Raw genomic sequence first — 14,570 nt, 5'->3', positions numbered from 1 at the left:
CATGTAAAAGCGGTTTGGCTTTGGCTGGCCCGTGCAGCGTGGGCGAGGAGTGAAAGAACTTCAAGTACAAAGAGAAAAGACTTTTATTGTGCCGCAATCAAAAAAGGAAGTAGTGTACCAGGAAGTTGGAGCAGCATGAACAGAGCTGAATGGAATGCTTGCTTCAGTAATACTGATTTGTACCAGACAAGAACAAAGTCACAAGGCAGCGGCACTCTTGCTAGGCAGCTCGGTGCTGTTGTGGCGCGTCTTGCGCGAGGTGCCGTCGTCCCGCGGTCGCGCCTTTTGCAGGTTGGACATGGCGGCCGTGCGCTCGATGTCGATGAGGGCGTAGAGCTCAGTGCGCCGCGTGGGCGTACCGGGCGGCGGGGGCGAGGTGGGGGTGCGCGGCGTGTGCGGGTCGCTGCCGTCCGAAGCGCCCCGGTTGCCGCCCCCGTTGTCCGTCTCCACCTCAATGTAGTTGAGCGTCTTAGGCGGCTCGCCCGCCCCCGGCGCTCGGCGGAAGTCAAAGTTGAAGACGGTGGGCCCGTCGGGGCGCCGCCGCGCCGTTTCCGGTCGGTGGGCGCTCAGCGGCGCCGTCACGTTCTCCGTGTTGACGTAGTTGTGCGAGGGATCGTAGGCGGCCGACAGCGGGAGGGGGCAACAATGCGGGTTGAAGCCGTTGAGCGACGGCGTTTTCAAGCCGCCGCCGATCTCCTCCTCCTCCCAGCTGGACTTGCGCGCCTCCCACACGGGCGGCAGCGCCGGCAGGTTCTCGTAGTCCAGCAACGCCGTGCGGCGCTGCGCTGAGTTGTTGACATTCTGCAGGTCGGGGGTCAGCGGGGGCGGGCGGCGGCAGTGGGGGGCCGCGCCCGCTTCGGCCGCCTCCTTGTCGCCCTCTCGAGTCTCTCCCGCCTCCCTCAGCCGTCGCTGGACCGGCGTGGGTCCCAGCACGAAGCGCGCGCCCTGCGGCTCCAGCAGCACCCGGGGCTCCGGCGGCGGCGTATCGCAGTTCACCCGTGGAGGGGGCGGAGGGGTGGCTGGGCGGCGGGCATCCGGGGAGGCGGGGCTCTCCGGCGCCACGTCAGTGCTCAGCGGCTCCTCCAGCAGACGCGCCGTGTTGACGTAGGTGTGCGCCTGAAAGCAGGGGCAGCGCTCGTCGGGCGGCGCCGGGGGGGCGGCGGCAGCGCACGACGGACTTGCGCTCTCGTCAGACACCAGCAGGGGGTGCGTGGACTCTTCGCCCACCGACGGCAGCCGGGTGCTGGCCACCGACGGGTGGCGGCTGGACGGGTGGGACGGGACGTCGCCCGTCGACGGGAGCCGCGTCACACCATTGGGCACCGTCGGCACAGAGTAACCCAGGGCTGAAATGCAAAGGGTGTTAGCAAAAGCGGGTTTTGATTTCTCTGCTCTTGTGTCCGTGTGTACCTGCAGGTGAGAGCGTCGCCCCCTGGTGGCCGGCGTCCAGCACGGCTTCCTCCACAACGCTGATGCTGTGACTGTGCATGATGTCTTGCAGCATGTTGAAGATTTCCTCGGCACGTGCGCACTTGAAGGCAAAGATACCTACGCCGCACGTAAACACACACGCGCATAATGACATGACCGATACAATATGCAAAAAATGTGAAGTGGTTCAAGCCCGACAGCAAATGCGTTTCGAGTAGCGCTGGCGCCTACGGTTAGAAGGTACCAAAAACAATCAACAATCCTTCAAATTCAAGAAAGTGTGATTGTGACATGCCTGATATACTGACTATCACACACACACACACACACACACACACACACACACACACACACACACACACACACACACACACACACACACACACACACACACACACACACACACACACACACACACACACACACACACACACACACACACACACACACACACACCAAAGGAGTGAGCGGAGGCGTGTCACCTTGTCCAGTCTGACAGCGCCGCCCGCTCTCGAAGGAGAAGAGGTTGGAGTCGTAACCATAGCGACGCAGGCACAGGTACGGCCACCTGACGTCGTCGCGGCGATGCGTGTGCAGGACCAGCTCGCCGTCCGTCAGCTCCATCACGCCGGCGCCCAGCTCGTTCCCATCGTCGTCCACGTTGACCACCTGCCGAGCGCCAACCACATGCGCTCCGGGTTACGTACCAAACGGGCCACCGCGTGCCACGCCTCCAGCATTTACGGACGGCTCGCTCGGAATTTGCTGCTTTTGACAAGCTTGATTTTGGCTTGAGACTTGTGGCGCTCGCGACACTTGCGTGCAAACGAACCCACCTTGAATTTACTTTGATGATTATCTGCAATCAATTCTTTGTCTGGACAGCTTGAACAGCTACTACCCATGATGCCCTACTGCACCCGCGCGGCTCGTCTGCATGCCCACACGCATACAGGGAAAAAAAAAAAAACATCATGACAACGGCAAACGGATGCGACCGCATCACAATCAAGATGGCACTCTTGAAGGCCTACCTAAGATCCTCCTCCATGGTTAGCGGCACAATCTTCAGCATGCGAGCCTTTGTCACAGCGATGATGACAAGGATGATAAAAGATGAGGATCAAATCAGCTGCAGAGTCAATCCAACAAAATGACAACAACACAAAAATGATCAATGTTGGTATTAGAGGCGCAACAAACGGCGACTCATCTATTTTGAAAATTATTCTACGATCAGGATCATGATCCAGCTTTCGCATATCAGTTGAATCAGGTGTGTTGCAGCAGGGAGACAGCCAAGAAAGCGGCCCTGGATTGATGATGATGATGATGAGAAACAATAATGCATCCGATACAAAACAAAAATGATATCTTCTATAGACATTCTGAATACTGTATTCCAAAAAATCAATTGAGTAAATTTAAGGACAATGTTGTCGGACCAAGACATATGAAACGCTAAAATTGATCAAGTTTGAACTTGCTGCCGAGTATAATGAATTCGAAAATTAAGGTGTGCATTCTAGAAGTACACGCCCATGGAAAGCTCAATAAAAGTAGCAATTATTGCTCCTTAGATTCAAGAATAAAGACGCAAAATGAAAACCACTCTTGCTGACATCTCCTGTTTACCTTGGTGTTTCGTCAAACGTACTCAAGTAATTGATGGAAGGGTCAAAGAAATGATCATAAAATGATAGGTGTCCAAAATGCGACATTTGTTGAAGTGATTGAAAGATCTCTGGAAAGTTGTGTTGTTGTGCCAGCTACTTATTCGCTTGCTTGGTTAGGACGGCTAGGCTACAGGTCTGGCGAGCGCATAGCTAGGCTAAAAGGCAACGCTAACAAGCGAACACATCATCGAAAGAAATCAAGTGAAACAAACTCACCGCACGAAACCAACTGAAAGCCGACTGGAGCCCTCCAAAGGTGGCGGAAGTCCTCGCGCTGCGTCCGGCCGAGCACCTCCGATGGACGGTCGGCGTTACCATTAGCACCAGTTAGCTTAGCATTAGCAATAGATCAGAATCAGCCCCCGCCGCGTCCATCTTTCTCTTTCCTCCTCCGCCAAAAAAAAAAAACAATCGGCACAACTTCTCCCAAAGTCGTCTAACGCTCCCTTCGGCGCACCACAGGCGACGGAAAACAGCCGGAATCCATCGAGAACCGTCGGCCCTTCACCGCCAACTGAGCGCGAAGTGAGAGGAGAAAAAAAAAAAAAGGAAAAAGAAAGAGAAAGTTTGCTGCTCTCTCCGCGGCTGCCGCTGCTGCTACTCCGCTAGCTAACTAGCTAACTCGACTATCGGGCTCAAAGTTGGCCCCCAGGTGGCGACCAGTCGCAAGGCAAACACGAGCCAGCGGGCCAATCACGAGCCAGTCAACCACCAGCCAGCCAACGGCGAGCAAGGCTATCACAAGCCAAGCAGCTATTAGCCAACCAGCTCGAGCTACCATCTGCGCACGCGCAGGCCAAATACTCCGTCCACGCATCATCTGAGTTTCATGGCAACTTTAATATGCATTTCGATCACATTGATAATAGTGCGCATTTGTGTGCTAAAAACAACCAAATATAAACGGTCACCAACAATTTTAAAATAAAATATGGAGTTCTTATATCATGTGTAAATGACTATACTGTACAACCTATAACAGCAATGTGCAAAATCGTCTTACATAAAATGAAAAAAAAAAACAAGCCATATAAGTCACATGCCAAATTTGGATGACATCTCCAGACTTCTCATTTCACTGACGTCATACGTACGCTGTGATGTTATGATGTTAATGTCGCCCGCACAGCGTCTGAGGGAGGCATTTTGAAATGCAAGTAGAAAAACAAACACAATTGAGCACATAAAGGAGGCCAATTAAGGCCCAGACAAAAAGCCCACTGACCTGCCTGGCTCAAGCCCACGTTTTCATACACAATCAAGTTCCTGGCTCGCAGCACGTCGCTGATGCACTGATGCACAAACGCGTACTGACGCTGCGCACACACAAACACGTGACAAAGGTTTGGTCGGTCACACCAGGCTCAGGGTTTGGGACGTACCTCGGTCTGCAGCATGTGTGAGCGGTGGAGGCGCAATTGCCAGACGCAGCCGTAGATGTCCAGCGTGTCGGACGAGTCCAACTGCTGCAGGAGGCGGTCCAGCGCCACGAAGGTCCCCGTCCGCCCCACTCCGGCGCTGCCGGCCGGCCGGGACACGACGGCCGTGTCAAACGGCCGTTTTTCTCGAAGCCGTGGCGCGTGCGTGGCCTACCTGCAGTGCACAATGGTGGGGCCGCCGGCGCCGCTCCGGTTGACAAAGTCTCTGACGGTCCGGACAAAGTGGACCAGCGACTGCGTGCCGTCAGGAACGCCGTGATCGGGCCACACGGTGAAGTGGAAATGACGAACCGTGTGCACGCGCCGCATGTCGTCCTCCTGACGAGCGCACGTGAGACGTCAACACCTGGACGGCGCACACGCACGCACGCACGCATTCGGCACGCTTACGCTGCACACGTTGAATTCTCGGATGGTCCACTCGGGCAGCACCGACTCGGAGGTCATGTGGACGATGAGGTCTCCGTAGTAGAGGGGCTCCCGTTCCGCCGGCCAGTAGCGGTCGCACTTCACCTGAGGGCGCCACACACACACACACACACACACACACACACACACACATTCTTCAAAAGCTCAAGCACTCCTTCGGCGTGCGTGTGCGTGATACGCACGCGTCCTTTCTCCACACACTGGGTGAGCATGACCACGTTGCGGACATTTTGCTCCCAGACCATCTTCCAGAAATCGTCTTTGGTTCCCGGCAGCGGCCCCTGAGTGGCGATGTACTCGCGGCGAGAATTGTTGCCCTCAAAGCACAAAGCACGCGACTTCAAGGTTGTTCTGGGACAGCGTGTGTGTGTGTGGGTCTCACAGGTATGTAACTGGCGTTGATGTAGTCGGAGCAAAGTTCGTCATCCACGTAGGCCAACTTGACTCTCGTAGCGTCGTCTGCAGACACAAGCTGTCAGTGATGCAGGCGCCAGCTGGAAGATTGGCGGGAGGGAGGGAGTCTCACAAGGCAGGATGTTGTTGTATCGGTTCTTGCCGCGGTTATCGGGCAGCAGAGCGGCGTCCGTGCTCTGGTTGCGCCCGACGTCCTTCAGACTCTGCCCCCCCCCGTGAAGAAAAGAAATCACGAAAGGCTACAAGAAAATGTGGGAGAAGAAGAGGCCAAACGTCACCTCGTACTGCTGGGAAAGCAGGAAGTGGGCGTCGGCCTGGAGCTTGTTGTAGTGCCGTTCAAAGTCGGCTACCTTGATGGGGCTGAAAGAACGCCGACGTGTCCACGTGAGCAAAAGAGCATATACTACAAAAAGCATGATTAATATGATTTTTTTTTTTTTTTTTACCTTGTCATGTGACAGGGCTTCCTGTACCGGGAAGGAAGAAAGACAGAAAAACAAGACTTGGTGGCTTCCTTGAATCAGGACCACTTGCCTGACCTCATCAGTGTGTGTAAACTCACCCTCTGAGCCCCAGATGATTTCTTGGCAAAGCTCGCTCTCTCCTCAAACACATGTTGACCGACACGCTCTCCTGCACACTTTTTAAAACACACGCACGCACGAGTCACTCTTCTGGACACACCCGGGCTGGGCCGACTTACATTTTGGGTCGCGCGTGTCGCCTGTAGACAATGAGCGTCACCAGCATGGCCAAGGCAACCATCACAAAGACGGCGCCACTGATTCCTCCTACCAGGGCGCCGGCGGGATCTGCCGACATGACGGGACGAGAGCAGAGTTATCGGGGCGGTCGCCACGGCGACGACGCCGCCGGCCCCACCTTTCCTGACCTGTTGCGGTGTGCACGGGAAGCGACAGGAAGGTGTCGGCGTAAAGAGGCGGAGAAAGGCCATCGGGAACTTGCGTGAACGCTCGCACGCTCAGCCTGAAGCGCAGCAAACACAACCGCCGCTCACATCTTTGTCAACGCAAGGGGGCGTTATTGGGCACCTGTAAGCGGTGGTGGCTTTGAGCGGTCCGTCGCAGAAGCTTTGCAGGTGGCGCCGTGCGTGGGTGGGCTCACACGACCCCCCCAAGACCTCCGTCCCGGCCCCCACGGCCATGTCATAAGCGCAGGCTTCGGCCGAGCCGGCGGCAAACAACGACGTCTGGTACGACTTGACGGACGCGTTGGACATGTAGTCGGCGTACGAGGGCAAAGGGTGGCGCTGCTCGGGAAGAACGCTGTCTTCACCTAAGGGACCACGGGACCGTTGTAAAGAAGCTTTTTCAATTTGGTCCAAAATCCTTTCCTGCCTTTGGACTCGGTGACCACCACGCTGAAGAATTTGACGGCGCCGTTGACGTCGCTGAACCAGCTGCAGTTGAAGCGGAACAGGATGGACGAACGGGTCGCCCGGGCTGAGGCGGCGTCCACTCGCGTGCCCGCGTCCGGCACCGGGGGGCCTGCACGCACGCAGACAGAGCGGGACCCCGACAGTGAGCCCGACCCACCCACCGACCGAGCAGCCGCCGTCGGGTACTTACGGTCGATCATGGTGAGCACGCCGTCCCGCGCCGCCTCGCTGGCGCTGGTGTCCGAGATGACTTTGACGCGCACGCTGTAGCGCTTGTGAGGCTCCAGCAGGTCGATGACGTACGCGGCCGGACGCCCCTCCGGGCGCCGATCCAAACGGCGCGAGTAGACCAGACTCTGCGAGTCTTGGCGAACGCACTCCACCGCGTAGGAGTCAAAGTCGGACTCTGGGGGCGCCCAAGAGCAGGAGACGGACGTGGAGCTCTGAGGGCGGCAGCGCAGGCCGACCACGGGGGACGGCTCTGCGGAAACACAGTGCAAATCATCAAACGGAAGCTAGCTGTTAGCGTGCCCAGATGTCAAAGGTCGCGGGTTCAAGAGACCCGACCACACCTGATGATCAAGATTGACCAATCACAGAAGTGTGGGTGGCGCCACCTACTGGTGCGGATGCTGCCTTGGATGGGCAGGCTGTAGGAGGGCGGTGCCTCGCCCCCTCCCTGCGAGCTTCCGCTGACCGTGCGCAGGCTGAAGTTGTAGAGGCGTCCGGGGAACATCCCTCTCACGATGCGACTCCCGGACCGAGCGTTCTCGTACGGGTTGACCACGGAGCCGCGGTCGCCCGGCGCCCAGCGCACCTCGAAATCGTCGTAATCCGAGTCCGGGGGGACGCTCCAGGTGAGGTCCAGCGACGTATTGGTCACCCCTCGGAAGAGGAAGGAGCTGGGCGGTCGGGGAGCTGGAAGGACAGTTGTCAATCAATCAACCGATCAATAACCTGAACCTGTGTGGAAACTCGTGCCGATGGTTCGGATGACTCACCTGTCCTGGCGTGCACGCTGGCGCCGTTGGCCAGATCGCCGCTGAAGCTCAGGACGTCCACGCGGTAAAGCCGACCCGGCGTCAGGCCGTGGAAAACGAATTGGGTGACCTCTGAGCCCAGATGCTCCTGCGCCCTCAGCGAGCCGTTGGGGGCGGAAAGCGAGACCCGGTACCCGGACACGCCGCCCGGGCCCCGTTGCCACGAGACCTGCAGCTGGTCGCAAGCGTGGCCGCCTTGGGCACGCAGAGACGTGACGGCGGACGGGACTGACGGGAGACAAGGCATCGGGGACGTCAGCGGGGCTACAAACACCACCGTGACCGTGAAGAGGTTGGCGCTGATGACGATGATGATGGCGCCGCCGCCGCCGGCAAGGATGGCAATGATGATGTGTCGCCAAACCTCCCAAGCGCACCAAGCTGACCTGTGCCGGCCCAAATGCTGGAGCTGTTGCTCAATTGTCCGCTGCGCGTGACCACCACCATCTTGTAAGCCGAACCGGGCGTGAGTCCTCGGAAGGAGCAGGCCAGGCCGGACGCCCCCACCTGACGCCGCTCCCGCAGAACCTCGTCGGCGCCGTACAGGAGAACCTCGTACGAGTCCAAGTCGCCCGCCGGCCGGGACCAACGGAAGGCCAGAGCGCTGCTGTCGTTGCTTTGGATGGACAGCTGGGTGACGGCCGCCGGACCTGACGGGAAAAGGAAACGGCTCGTGAACGCCACGTGGAGCGTTTTACACCAGCGTGCGGGAAGTCTTACGTGTGCGGGCCTGGGCGGCGGCCCCCAGGCTTTGGACTCCCCCGCTGGTGGTCCGGACCAGGACCTTGTACTGTCTTCCTGGGCTGAGATGGTCAAAGGTGTGGCGCGTGAGGGCGGCGCTCAGCGTGGCGTTGCCCAGGACGGCGCCTCCTTCGTCCAAAAGCTGCAAGAAGTAGCCGTCCGACACGCCCGCCGCTTCCCGCCAGCTGGCCGTCAGGCTGTCGCTACCGACCGGGTTCTCCACCCGCAGCGCCGTGACCGCCGACGGAACTGAGCAGAACACGCCGAGCGGCCCGCTTCAGAGAACTAGCTGCGGCGAAAGGCCAAAACCGAGCGGAACCTCACCTGTGCGTGCGCTGGCCGTTTGGTTGCTGGACAGGTCGCCGCTCAGCGCCTGAACCGTCACGCCGTACAGCTGACCGGGCTGGAGCGAGCCGAACTCCACCTGATTCTGATGTCTGAGCAGGTGGCGTGCGTCCAGCCGATGGTTCTGTCTGTACAGAACCACCACGTAGCGGTCCACCTCGCCTCGGCCCGGCGTCCAGCTCACCGTCAAGCTGTCGCCGCCGTTGGTCACCTGGATGTTCTTCACCTGGCTGGGAACTGGACACAAAAGCACGGCGCACGGCAATCCTCACGCATCAGCGGAACAGAACCCGCAAAGTGTGTCCGCCGTGCGCTCCCGAACCCGTGCGGCCCTCGATGAACTGGGTCCTCTGGTTGGGTCCGCTGAAGGTGGACACCAAGACTTTGTAGAGTCGTCCCGGCGTGAGTGAGGCCACCTGGCACTCGGTCACGGCGCCGCCCAGGGTGAGCGGAGGGAACACCTTCATGTCGTTGAAGAGCAGCTGCACCTCGTAGTGGTCCACGTCGCCCGGGGCCGCCGTCCACGACACCCAAAGCTCCTGCGAGGTCCGACGGGCCACGTGCAAGGAACGCACCGCCGCCGGGACTGGGGAAAAAACAATCGGACCTTCTGCTGAGTCCTCGCTCGCTCGCTCGATCGATCCGCGCAAACGGACGCAAAAGGCTCACAGGTGCGAGCGTGGGTGGAGGCGCTGGCCTCGTAGCCGCCGCTGCGGGTGCCGACCGCCACCGTGTAGAGTCGTCCCGGGACCAAGCCGTGAAAGACGCACTCGTTGCGCAACCTGGACACCGTCTGGTTCTGCAGCACCGTGTTGTCGTGCGTGATGGCGACGCGGTAGAAGTCAAAGTCTCCGGAGGCGGGACGCCAGTACACCTTCAGAAAGTCGTCACGGGCGCCGTGGATCGCCGTGGGGTCCTGGACCTTGGACGGTTCTGGCCGACGACAAGCGAGTCAAAAAGAACTCCCTGTCAGAGCCATTTTGCGTCCGCCGCACTCACGGGTTCTCTCCAGGACGGAGGTTTGGTTGCGGAGGCTTCCGCTGGAGGTGCTGATGGAGATGTTGTAGAGGCGTCCCGACACCAGGGAGCTAAAATCACACTGGTGACTGCTTTTGGAGACCACCAGCGTGTGAAGCGTCTTGTCTCGGTCCCTGAGAGCCACCAGGTAGCTGTCCACTTCCCCCGAAGCTGGACGCCAGGACACGCTAAGGAAGTCCACGCGCCCGTTGTTGCTGACCGTCACCTCGCCCACAGCAGCGGGAACTACATTTGGATTGAGGTGTGAACCCGAAGAGCCACAAACGCTTGTTTTGACGCCATCAAGAGTCTTACCGGTGCGGCCCTCGGCCACCGTCTGCCTGGACCGGAGTCCTGCTCGGACCGCGGTCACCACCACCCTGTAGAGGGCGCCGGGCCTCAGGTCACGGAAACTCAGAGAGGCGTCCTCGGCCGGCACGCTCTGGTTCTTGATGACGCTCCCCTCGTGGAGCAGCAGGACCAGGTACAAGTCCACCTCCCCGCTGGCCTGCTCCCACTCAGCCAGGAGGCTCTCGGTGCTTCCCAAATTCCGAACCTGTAGCCCTCTCACCTGAGACGGAGCTGACAACCAGGAGGACATAATCAGACCACCGCAATCATCCATTCATCTTCTACATCACAAAAAGATGCTGAGGCTCCGTCTTACTGGTCCACAAGGTGACGGAGGCGGAGCTACTCAGGTTGCCGCTGGTGGTTGTCACGGTGACGGTATACAGGCGTCCCGAGGTGAGCTCGCCGAAGGCGCAGCCGGTGGCCTCCCGGGGGAGGAGCTTCCGCACCGCGGTCGAGTCGGGCCGCGCCGCGCCGATGACCGCCGTGAAGCCGTCCCACTCGCCTCGCGGCCAGCGCCATCGGAGGTTCACCGAGGACTCATCCACGCGATGGATGCGAAGCTCCTGGACGGGCCTCGGGGCTAAGGAGCGAAAAACACTTGAAAAACGGGAAGTCTGACCACCGACAGAACAAGTCATGTCTGAGGGGAAAGCAAACCGACCTAGTCGCGCTTGGCACCGTGCCGTGTTCGCCAGCGCGCCGCTGTGCACCGTGACCTCGGCGCCGTACAGGCGGCCCGGCACCAGGCCCAACTCGCCGGCGGCCAATACGTATTCCCGGTTCATCTTGTCGACGGTGTGGTTGACCAGAACTTCCGAACGGTTACGCAGCAGCACGCCGTACTTCTCCCAGTCGCCACTGGGGGGCATCCAGGCCAGCCGTAACGCCGTGCCGTTTGAAAGCGACACCGCCGACAACGCCGACACCGCATCAGGAGCTGAAACACCCCGACAACACCCACGGGAAACGTTGGCTGGTTTAGTTTTTGTTTTTTTCTGCGCTTGTGCCACCCTTGACTTACCTGTATGGACCTGCACTCGTCCCAGTGGTCCGTGTTGGGCCGAGGCGACGCTGACGCGGTACGCGCTTCCCGCCCGCAATCCTGTGACGGTGCAGGTGAAGTTTGGGGCGGCGGCCGCCACCGGCTGGCACTCGCTCACGCTAACGTGGTCGCCGCGCCAGGCCGCCGCCGTCGCTGTGAAGTCGCCGCACAAAGATCGGGAGTTGAAGGTCAGCAGCGCCCAATTCACGCCGGCCTTCACCTTCCCGAAGGTCACCGAGCAGCCAGGCCCATTCTGAAATGTCACACGTTGAATTTAAGTCGAAGCCAGCCGCCCATAGGAAGGAAAAGTCACTCAACTTACGGGCGAGTTGACCTTTGGCCCGGTTGCTGCGGGACTGCTTGTTGTCATGGCAACCGTTGTCAACGCAACGGGCGGGGCAGAAGATGTCGCTGGCCCGCTTGCGGGAGCGGAAAGAACCCAGTTGGGCGAGGTGGCGGCGGCGGCGGGGCTAGAGGCCGCGGGAAGCTTGGGAGTGCTGACGACAGAGGTGCCGGCCCGAGTCCGGGCGGGATCGGCGCCACCCGTGTTGCCAAGAGTTGAGCCAGCCGGGCTGCTGCCAGGGGAGGCGGCACGACCGGGACCGGCAGGAGTGGAGTCAGACGTGCTCGCTGACGTCACGGCGGAGACGCTGAACGCCATCTTTGTCGGGAGCTCGCTGGACACAAGCGGCTCATCTGATAAGCTGAACGGTGGCGGCGCTGTCTTGACGTCAGGAGGCGGGGTCTCCGATACGATCATCTTAGTTGTTTGCCGCCAATCAGACACGGCCGGAGGCGGAGTCTCCCACGTTATGGGCTGTGACGTTTGTGGCCAATCAGAGCCGGTTAGAAGCGGGGTCTCTAATGTTATCATGGTAGACGTTTGCTTCCGATCAGATTGGTCTGAAGTCTCGGATGTTAACGTCTTGGACGTTTGCGGCCAATCAGACACGACGGGAAGTGGAGTCTCTGACGTCGCCGTCTCGGATGTTTTTGGAGTCTCCAACTTTGATGTCTGCAGCCAATCAGACGCAGACATTGGCATCTTTGACGTTTGTGGCCAATCGGACACGGTGGGAGGTGGAGTCTTTGACGTTATTGTCTCTGACGTTTGCTGCCATTCTGATGTCGCCTCTGACCTCGTCTCTGACGTCACCTCTGACCTCGTCTCTGACGTCTTCTCTGAGGTCATCTCTGAGGTCGTCTCTGAGGTCGTCTCCGACCTCGACTCTGACATTGTCTCTGTCTCTGACCTCGTCTCTGACGTCACCTCTGGCGTCACATCTGATGTCGTCTCTGACGTCGACTCTGACGTCGTCTCTGACATCATCTCTGACGTCGCCTCTGGCGTCGTCTCTGACGTCGTCTCTGGCGTCATCTCTGATGTCGTCTCTGACATCGTCTCTGACATCTCTGACGTCGTCTCTGGCGTCGACTCCGACTTCGTCTCTGACTTCGTCTCTGACATCATCTCTGACATCTCTGACGTCGTCTCTGACGTCGTCTCTGGCGTCGACTCTGACGTCGACTCTGACATCGTCTCTGACTTCGTCTCTGACGACATCTCTGACGTCGTCTCTGGCGTCGACTCTGACGACATCTCCGACGTCGTCTCTGGCGTCGACTCTGACGTCGTCTGTGACGTCATCTCTGATGTCGTCTCTGACATCGTCTCTGACATCGTCACCGACGTTATTTCCGACGTGGTCTCTGACGTGGTCTCTGTCATCGTTTCTGACATCGTCTCTGACATCGTCACCGACGTTATTTCCGACGTGGTCTCTGTCATCGTTTCTGATGTTTGCGGCCAATCAGACACGGCTGGACGCATTGTCATCTTTGACGTTTGCGGCCAGTTGAATGCAGCCGAATGCGAAGTCTCTGACGCGATGGACGTTTGCTGCCAATCAGATCCGGTTGAAGGCGGAACGTGGGAGGATCTCGTCTTTGACGTTTGCGGCCAATCAGACGCGAGCGGGAGGGGAGTCTCCGAGGTCATCATCTTTGTCGTTTGCGGCCAATCAGACGCTGCCGGGGGCGGTGTCGCATTTGAGTGATCAGGCGTCACCGCGGACCTCGGAGATACAAGGCCAAAGGTCACGTGTTGGGATGGTGAAGCAGTGGGTGACCCTACAGTTGACCTTTCTTGTGTCCTTGAGGAATGCCTTAAGGTCGAACTTTGGTCTGAACGGAAGAAAAACAAAAAATCATTTAGGTGGGATTTCAAGACCATTCTGAAATGAAAGGAATGAGAGCAATATAAATATTCAATACAACTTTATTTAACACCTGTAACAAAGAACATATAAAATAATGATGATACAACTACAAAGAGTGAAAAGAGTCCATTAAAACACAAATAAATGTACAGTAGTAGTAATGTAGCTAAGAGTAGAGCCCAGTAACAACAAAGTCACTCTTAAGACAAAGAATACAAATAAAGAAGCAAAATAAACATCTTTGTCTGGCAATTTGCCCAAGCGGGCCACCTAAAAAGGAGGCTTTGGGCTGAATGTGGCCCCCGGGCCATGGCTTTGACACCACCTGCCAACCAGACTCTTGACTGACCATGAGTAGCCAGCCTACCAGCAATCAGAGCGAGTCGAGTCAACGACCAGCCTGCCTTTGACAAAGACGACAATTTACTCACCAGTCGCACAAGTGCTCATCAAGAAGCCCAGTAGAAGTAGAAGCGCGTCCATGTTGCCAGCCGAGCGCCGCTCATGCTGCACGCACGCACGTACGTACGCGGCCAGGTAGGTCGGTCGACTCTCCTCGCGTCTGTGGACACGCACACTCCAAGGCAAGGCAAGGCAAGGGAAGGGAAAGGAGGGAACAAATCGAGCGTCTCCTCTCCCTCGTCACGGGCGGCACCGGCCGGGTACAGGAAAAAGCCCAGCGGCGACGCTTCCTTCCATTCAATTCTTCTCCGCACACTTTTAGCACGCCAGGAAATTCCACAAAGCACCTCACGCTCGCACGGCCAAGAAAACACGTCAACAATCGCAAAGACGCAAAGACCTAAACCGTTGCAAAATGTTCTCGGCGAGGACACAAACACCAATTAGTCAATGATGCTGCCATGACAAATGATGCTGTTTTAAGGATCGGCAAACTTTCACATGAAGGGAGACTTTCGAGGACCCTGCTCACTTTCTCTTTGTATTGAACGAATGATTGAATCCACATTTCTTTCTTTCTTTGCATTTGGACTTTAGTGAGCAAATGTTCTTTTTGTTTCCA

General features: G+C 58.1%; 2 protein-coding genes across 3 annotated transcripts; both read right to left on the bottom strand.

The window, feature by feature from the left end:
• Positions 1 to 65: 65 nt before the first annotated feature.
• On the bottom strand, positions 66 to 3,861 carry LOC147055052 (fibroblast growth factor receptor substrate 2-like). 2 transcript variants are annotated; one of them, XM_085913342.1, is made up of 6 exons: positions 3,324 to 3,861; positions 2,466 to 2,512; positions 2,268 to 2,364; positions 1,914 to 2,100; positions 1,411 to 1,548; positions 66 to 1,346 (listed from the first exon to the last, which is right to left on the bottom strand). In XM_085913342.1, the coding sequence occupies exons 3-6, from the start codon at positions 2,334 to 2,336 to the stop codon at positions 199 to 201; spliced, it is 1,542 nt and encodes a 513-aa protein (XP_085769468.1). In that variant the 5' UTR covers positions 2,337 to 2,364; positions 2,466 to 2,512; positions 3,324 to 3,861; the 3' UTR covers positions 66 to 198. The 2 variants fall into 2 exon arrangements, with proteins under 2 accessions (XP_085769468.1, XP_085769467.1); XM_085913341.1 differs by having other exon boundaries at positions 2,466 to 2,563; positions 3,324 to 3,825.
• A 1,194-nt stretch (positions 3,862 to 5,055) lies between these two features.
• Positions 5,056 to 14,108, bottom strand: ptprbl (protein tyrosine phosphatase receptor type B, like). The gene is made up of 25 exons (XM_085913686.1): positions 13,978 to 14,108; positions 11,650 to 13,511; positions 11,307 to 11,580; positions 10,947 to 11,222; positions 10,599 to 10,865; positions 10,247 to 10,513; positions 9,914 to 10,177; positions 9,584 to 9,847; positions 9,237 to 9,500; positions 8,894 to 9,151; positions 8,549 to 8,818; positions 8,215 to 8,478; positions 7,790 to 8,056; positions 7,410 to 7,706; positions 6,979 to 7,269; positions 6,748 to 6,897; positions 6,442 to 6,685; positions 6,282 to 6,376; positions 6,093 to 6,201; positions 5,952 to 6,029; positions 5,836 to 5,856; positions 5,668 to 5,749; positions 5,502 to 5,592; positions 5,358 to 5,434; positions 5,056 to 5,292 (listed from the first exon to the last, which is right to left on the bottom strand). The coding sequence occupies exons 1-25, from the start codon at positions 14,027 to 14,029 to the stop codon at positions 5,056 to 5,058; spliced, it is 6,621 nt and encodes a 2,206-aa protein (XP_085769812.1). The 5' UTR covers positions 14,030 to 14,108.
• Positions 14,109 to 14,570: the final 462 nt, after the last annotated feature.

The sequence above is a fragment of the Syngnathus leptorhynchus genome, chromosome 6 (assembly GCF_054491065.1).
Source record: "Syngnathus leptorhynchus isolate UIUO chromosome 6, UIUO_Slep, whole genome shotgun sequence".
Taxonomy (NCBI): Eukaryota; Metazoa; Chordata; class Actinopteri; order Syngnathiformes; family Syngnathidae; genus Syngnathus; species Syngnathus leptorhynchus.
The sequence above is the reverse complement of the archived record's forward strand: the minus strand, read 5'-3'. Positions and strand labels throughout refer to the sequence as shown.